This window comes from Miscanthus floridulus, chromosome 2 (assembly GCF_019320115.1).
Source record: "Miscanthus floridulus cultivar M001 chromosome 2, ASM1932011v1, whole genome shotgun sequence".
NCBI lineage: Eukaryota > Viridiplantae > Streptophyta > Magnoliopsida > Poales > Poaceae > Miscanthus > Miscanthus floridulus.
In genome coordinates, this window is record NC_089581.1 from 178,640,129 (window position 1) to 178,646,952 (window position 6,824).

Sequence of the window (6,824 nt, forward strand, 5' to 3'; positions counted from 1 at the left end):
TCGGATTGTTTAGCTCCGGCAATACCTAACAACTAATTCGCGTAAGATGAATCAGATGGTATCACATGGGACACAGGGATTTTATACTGATTCGGAACGCGGTGCGTGCTAAACTCTACTCCAGTGGTGCTGCTGCTCTTGTATTTGTATGTTCGGTACAGTGGTTGTTGCTCCTAACTACGTAGTAGATATGATGGAATGAGGTGGAATGAAATGATGCCGATCGCAAGGTCCCTGCCCAATTTATATAGGCAGAGGGGGTAGGGTTACAATGAGGACGATCGGCCTATCAGATTGATTTTCTAGTTTATAACAAGGAGATCTACTAGATAGAATCAGCTTCTAGATATTTCTTGCTACGTCTTGTCCTCCAAGCTGGTAGATTCGCCTAGCCTTTGTGGGCTTCAACCATCATGGTCTCTGGCCTGATAAGTAGACGTGGTCGAATATACGGACGGTGCGGGTACTCTGGCCCATATGTCCGGCACTTTGGAAATGTGTTTCAACTACCTATGAAACCGCATTTTGTAGTAGCAAACAGTATAGCTCTCAACAAAGAAAAAGGGTGCGTGGCTTATGGCTACATACATGAACGGATCTAGCACTAAGGCGGGCTGGGCTCGAGCCTCGCTACCACTACTCGAAGCATAGAGCTCATTCTGTAAATTGGTATCCATGAAAGCTTGAAAGGAGTTCCACCTAACTTATCTTTTTTAATCCTCCATTGGCTACATGCGCATATGCAGGCCAGTAATATGCATGTGCTTAAAAAACACAGCACGTCTATATATTGGACAGTGCAACTACTTAGCCAAACAGAGTTATAGTCGAGTTGAGCTACACTAAACCCCTCTAGAATTCGGATCCAACCTCTGTTACCTGCAGTGCCTTTGCACGGTACAGAAACTCTTGTTTTTGTTTCTCACTTCTCAGCCGTACAGAAACCGCCTTGTAGGGGTGGGACTAGGGGGCTTCCATGGGCTTACGACGGTCCTGAACATGTATTAGGGCCGCAACGAGCCGATCGCCTTGGCCCGTTATTATATGGCAAAGCTTTTTTTGCGACAATTTTTTTTTTAGAAAAGGGAATTTTTATTCCGGTCTTTGTAAAAGTTTTGCACACAACCAATTCTTATTACAGATCCAGCCTCTTGCTGTTTTTTAAGCTCTCAAAAAGAAGTGCTTAGTAATATGACTGATGCGTGCAGCGTGGAGAGACGGACGAGATAGGATTCATAGGAATGTCAAATGTGTGCGCGCCTATATCTCTACCACTGCCACCCATATGCGCACATTTTTCGCCGTGGCATTCCGGCATTATTGTAGTCCAGCCGCGATAAACTCTGCTGCTACTAACTATTCTGCCACCACATGCAAAGTAGTACATCTGATAATATAATGGTAGTACTAGCAAAGCAAAACAGACCAGATCGAACGGTCGAGGAAGGCGTAACAACATGGAGACGACGTGTGCGCCTGTGCGGGTGGCCGCGGGCGCCGTGCCAATGTGCAGGACTCGTGGATCATTTCACCACTCCCAGAAGCAGCAGGATCTGGAGGAAGATGTAGGACGCTCCCCCGATGGTGGCGTACTGCAGCTTGCTCTCCCCCTCCACGTCTGCGAAGTCGCCGTCCGCGCACTTGCTGAACCCACCGGCGAGCCACGCCAGGTTCCTGTACCCGTCGTCGTGCAGCATCCTCACCGCGATCAACGACCTTGTGAATTGAAATTTGAACCACACGCAATGAGTAAGCTTAGCTTTGTTACACGTACGAGCTAGCGTCGCATCTCTTATCGCACACTTGCGTAGTGTTGTTATTTACCTGAGGCCTTCGCCACAAGCGACGAGAAGCTTGGCGTCCTTGCTGCCGCCGTCGCCGGCGACGACGGCGGCAGCGACGTCCTCAACGAAGCGGTCGTTCATCTTGGTGAAGCCCTGGCCGGTCCAGAGCCCGATGTAGCCGAGGTGAACCCACTTCTTGAGCAGCGTCACGGGGCCCATGTCATCGTCCCCCACGAACAGCGGCACGTGCACCGAGCCCCGCACGCTGGCGCGGGCGCGCTCCCACTCCGGCCGGACGTCCAGCAGCCGGAACCCCTCGGCGCCCAGCGCCTCCGCCGCGTCCCTCGGCCGCACGGCCTTCACCGCACCCGACCGCACCAGCGCCTCGGCTCCTCCGGACCACGACGTCGCCTGCGCCCTGACGCGACAACGGGGCAGGCCAGGGGAGGCGGACCTGATGCAGGTGGATGCGGCCGCCGCAGCACCCATCGCCATGGGCACTGGCTGCTTTGGTTGCTGTTTGTCAGTTCAGGCTCAGGCCTCACTCGCGTTCGTTTCCAGGTCACTCTTATCCACATGATATTTTAGGTCTAATCCGCGCCGTTGGTACACTGGTCACTGCATCTCCTGGCCGTACGATTCGTCCTAACAGATGAGGCGGAGCTCGACGAGATCTCTGCGCGTTGATTTGTCGCACACCGGCAGGTTCAAGGCGCGTCAGCGGCAACGCAGCGGCACAAAACCGGCATGAAAAGGTCGATTCCTATTGCAAACGAACATCGATCGACGCACATGGCAGCATAATCGTTTTCTGCTGCAGGACGCTACGCGAACTCGAAGCTCATGAGGAGCTTGACACTCTTGAACTTGAGCCCCTTGTGGTCGAACAGCGGCACGGCGCGGATCCCTGGCCGCAACTCCGCCACAGGCAGCGCCGTCTGCCCGCCGAAGTCGTCTTCGCTCACGTCCTGCTCGTGCACCTCCACGCGGAGCACCGCGATCTCCGGTACGGTCAGCGGGAAGGCGAACTCCTCCTCCCACACCGGCACCCAGCTGTCCTCCACGGCTTTCGTCTTCCTCATCACCGAGTCTAATGGAACTCCGGCGATGCCAACCTGTTGGCGAACCGAACCAAATTAGCAATGCATCCCCAAGTTTCAGGCCTGGCGTGACTGTGCTTCGGACGATCTATAAGGCGTCGCTGACTTCTAAAGATTGGCACGGGCGCAACGAGTGAACAGACCTTTACATAAAAATCTGGAGGTGAGTATGTGTCGAAATGTGTCTGCTTGAAGTCCTTTTGCCAACCTTCCCCCATGTAAACCTTGACCTGCAAACCACTACCGAATCAACACATTTCTGAAACCCATGCATATAGAGAGCGAAAAAGAGGAAGAAACACACCATCTACCTTCAATGTTGCCTTCACTGGCAAATCTGCCTTCGGATCAAACACCTTTCCATCTGGACAAGTTTGCATCAAGAAATCTGGTTTCTTCACATAACCGCAACAGCCATTGGCTTTATAAAAACCATGCATTAACCAAAGTGCTCTTCCATGTCCCTGGAGAAAAAAAATGGATATAGCAGGTATTCATGACATTAGGCAGCTTCTACACATGCTTAAGCGAAGGGAAAATACACCATAACACAACTAGCTAGTTCTGGCATTGCTTATGTTACAGCTCTAAACAAATTAATCAGGTTTCCTTTTAACGATTTGCTAAAAAGTAAGCTCACGGTATATACCCTAATCATGAACCAACTGAGCAACCAAGACATGACCACAATGGTAAAATGAAACTTGATTAGAAACAAGATTATGGTACAAATGTGGTAAAGTGAATATTGATACAAACCCTAACAGGAAAGTTGGGAACTATTGGAGTTCAATCAGGCCAGAATATGTTGTTCAGATTACAGTCAGACCTGCATATTGAATGCCACCATTTGAGCACCATGCACCCAGCCAAGAAATGGATTATAGTTGGATGAATTGAACCGGGTTCCCTTTGGGTATATTCTCAGCATATTTCTATGCGTGAAGCTGTTTGGAACAAACAGGAAGAGCTCTTCAGTAAGAGAGGAAAAGTGGACAACTAAGGAGTTATGACAGTATTATGTCATATCTCCTCTAACATTGGTCAACAATCAAAATATATTTGGGAAACAAACCTCACAATGTTGGGACCATGACGTGCTGCAACTTTTGCAAGTTCTTGCTCACTCAAACTGAGTCGCCTAACTTTGTCTGGATCGTTCTTTAAGGCATCCACGAGAGGACCCTTTGGCTTTCCTGCCTTGATAGTGATGAGGTGTTTATACTCTGCTGCCACATGCTTTGTTTTCTTCTCATCATCACCATCCGCACCTCTTTCGCGGTATAATAGATCATCATCATTCTGCCAGAGCACCATGTAGTAAATATTGATGAGCAGAACTTTCAGGCTAGGTAAACAAACGGTAAAATGTAGCAGAATTTAAGATCTGTACCCTGTCAGCGAATTGCATCTCATCCTGAATATCTGGAACTTCTACTCCCCATGCTGCTTCTTCCCTTTCTCCCTTTTTAAACTGGGTCTCAATTTCTCTCTCCTTCGTGGTGTCACCCTTTGCTTCGAGATACTCCTTTGGGGGTTTTGTTGAGAGAATGACACGCCCCTTTAGAGCTTCTGGTGAAGGAAATTCTTGAAGATGTTTCGATTCAGGGTAATACAGGATGTCTCCAAACACTTCAAGGACCATCTATACAAAATTTCAGAAGTAGCTACACTAGAATCACCTGCCATATATTAATCATTCAAAGAAATGCAGTTACCTTAGCTACTTTCGCCTGAAGATCAGGTGTAAGGTGGTCTTCTAGTGTTATAATAACAGGATAGGGAGATGCAACAAAAGCATATTCTTTGATGGATCTCAAGCATTTGATAAGTGATACTGGGGCAGTCAGTGTCCTATGAAGAGTGAAAACGTGAATGAAGTCACAGGCAGCACATCTCATGGCAGCTTCAGTTTTCAGTATCGAAATAATGTTTCAACAAGATGGTGTGAAAAAAAAAACTCATGAAAGGAATGCACAAAGTATCAATGCGTGCAGATATATACCTTCCATGGAGAACATCAATGTCATCTTTAGAAAAATTTGGCCATATGTCCAATTCAATTACACGAACACCTATTTGCAGTGCCTTGATGATGGGAACATCACTGCAGTCACTGCTGAGTTGATTACCGGTCAGATACGAGTTGTGTCCAGTGTATATAAAATAGTGCGATAGCGGTGCGTTCATGTCCTGATGGACCTGGAAAAAGGTATTTAACGTCAAACAATTCATGGAGTGCAGACCAGATCATTAAAACCGCACATCAATAATGGAACTGCACATGCTAGCCACAGCAGATAATTGACAACATAAATTTTTTTTCCTTCGATAGCAACAGCCAACATATTAGCTAATTACGAAATTCAGAACTGTTATGAAGAAACAGTGCATCTATCAATCAAACCCAAAGCACAAAGCAGTATATATATCACCATTCAACCCTGAGCTTGCTAAGCATGGCACGTCATGACACAAAATTACCAAAGGCAATGGGAGTATGCGACAACATTAGAGATGCATTAATTAGTTGATAGAGACATCACTTTGAACCATAACGTCAAGCCTATGAAGCTATGACGCTAAGAAAGACAAAATAAATGGACTATGTAATTGTGCTCTTTGCTGCACATGTCCCATTGACACAGCGTTATATGAGGAGCAGTTCACATTCACAAGTCCCATTTCGTGATCCACAAAATGTTGAACTGACACAGGCATTATATGAGGAGCAGCTCACAAACCCCTATGTGATCTGCAAACGGTACTGATTTGGCTACATTGCATAATCCACCCCCGCAAACAGCAATCGCACCAATAGACAGTGGAAACAATGAATGAAGCCGCATATGGATTGGGGATCGAGCAACTTCCGGGTGGACTTACCTTGGAGCAGCGGAGGGGCGGGTTGAGGTCCTCGGAGAAGAGGAAGTGTAAGAAGTCATCAACGGTGAGCGCCGGCCTCCCGAACCGCGGGGTGCGGCTGCGATCCTGCAGGATACGATCGATGATCTGCTCCGGGACCTCACCGTCGGCCCCTCCCCAGGCGGCGAGGTAGCGGCGGAGGTCGTCGGCAAGCATGTACGGCGAGCCGCCGGCGTAGCGGGAGAAGAGCGCGCGGACGTCCTCCGGCGTTGTGGTGTCGGCGAGCGCGAACCTGCGCGTGAAGAAGATGCAGCACTTGTACGTCCCCATCTCCGCCGCGGACGCCCCCGCCTGGTCTGCCTCCTCGGCCTCGATGTCCGTCCCCGGCGGAGGTGTGTGGGGTGGGGAAGCGCGCTGGGAAACTGCTTTGTCTCGTTTGGGCATTTTCGCGTCGCGAGGTTTCAGGGCGATTTGGAGGGTGGACGAACGTGCAGAGGAGGGAAGGGAAGTTTTCGGGGAACTGCCGGTTGGTTAAGTACCCTGCGCTCGCCGTTGATTGATTCTTCTTAAACGCAGCTGCTTGCATCTGTGTCCGTTCACGTTTTTCTCCAACTTGTGTGATGAAGGCCCTCCGCAGTGTTGCTCTTGAGTGACGCCGAGAGAAGAAAGAGAAGATTGTAGCTGCGCTCTTCACATTGCAGCTAGTTGCTCCATTCGTTTGACTTATAAACCGAGCTTATAACAAATTAGTGAACGATACTTTTAGCCCTGACTTCGAACAAGACAAGTGAAGATAACTCTGAGTGATATCAGTAAAGGCTCCATTCGCTTGGAGGAATTTTAGAGAAATCTGTAGAAATTTGAAAAAAAATTATGAGAGGAAAACATCGTTTCAGATAAAAAAAAAAGAAGTGGATCAAGCCGTTTAAAAGCATGCGGACGGGGCCAAAATGGAGAGCGGTGCACGTCTTGCGTAAAGATGGCAACGGGCCCCGATACCCGATGGGTATTTGATCCATTAGGGGACGGGGATGTGATCATATCTTTACCCGTGGAAATTTAAATGGGCAAGAAT

The 6,824-nt window shown here is 48.6% G+C and overlaps 2 protein-coding genes across 2 annotated transcripts; both read right to left on the reverse strand.

The window, feature by feature from the left end:
* Positions 1–1,127: 1,127 nt before the first annotated feature.
* Positions 1,128–2,411, reverse strand: LOC136535878 (rhodanese-like domain-containing protein 10). The gene is made up of 2 exons (XM_066528314.1): positions 1,825–2,411; positions 1,128–1,716 (listed from the first exon to the last, which is right to left on the reverse strand). Exons 1-2 carry the CDS (start codon positions 2,277–2,279, stop codon positions 1,524–1,526), a joined length of 648 nt encoding a protein of 215 aa, XP_066384411.1. The 5' UTR covers positions 2,280–2,411; the 3' UTR covers positions 1,128–1,523.
* A 48-nt stretch (positions 2,412–2,459) lies between these two features.
* Positions 2,460–6,510, reverse strand: LOC136535877 (phosphoinositide phospholipase C 2-like). Its single transcript, XM_066528313.1, has 9 exons — positions 5,771–6,510; positions 4,890–5,086; positions 4,603–4,738; positions 4,278–4,529; positions 3,960–4,186; positions 3,714–3,831; positions 3,196–3,348; positions 3,028–3,114; positions 2,460–2,899 (listed from the first exon to the last, which is right to left on the reverse strand). The coding sequence occupies exons 1-9, from the start codon at positions 6,191–6,193 to the stop codon at positions 2,609–2,611; spliced, it is 1,884 nt and encodes a 627-aa protein (XP_066384410.1). The 5' UTR covers positions 6,194–6,510; the 3' UTR covers positions 2,460–2,608.
* Between the last annotated feature and the right edge of the window lie 314 nt (positions 6,511–6,824).

Bases quoted from the DNA above. Each gene is read 5' to 3' on its own strand.
- LOC136535877 (XM_066528313.1), bottom strand. From the start codon at position 6,193: ATGCCCAAACGAGACAAAGCAGTTTCCCAGCGCGCTTCCCCACCCCAC. The intron at 4,530-4,602 runs GTAACTGCATTT...AATTTTGTATAG, and splicing joins TTCAGGCGAAAGTAGCTAAG to ATGGTCCTTGAAGTGTTTGG. The intron at 3,349-3,713 runs GTCTGACTGTAA...TTTTTTCTCCAG, and splicing joins TGGTGGCATTCAATATGCAG to GGACATGGAAGAGCACTTTG.
- LOC136535878 (XM_066528314.1), bottom strand. From the start codon at position 2,279: ATGGCGATGGGTGCTGCGGCGGCCGCATCCACCTGCATCAGGTCCGCC. The intron at 1,717-1,824 runs GTAAATAACAAC...TCAATTCACAAG, and splicing joins GCTTGTGGCGAAGGCCTCAG to GTCGTTGATCGCGGTGAGGA.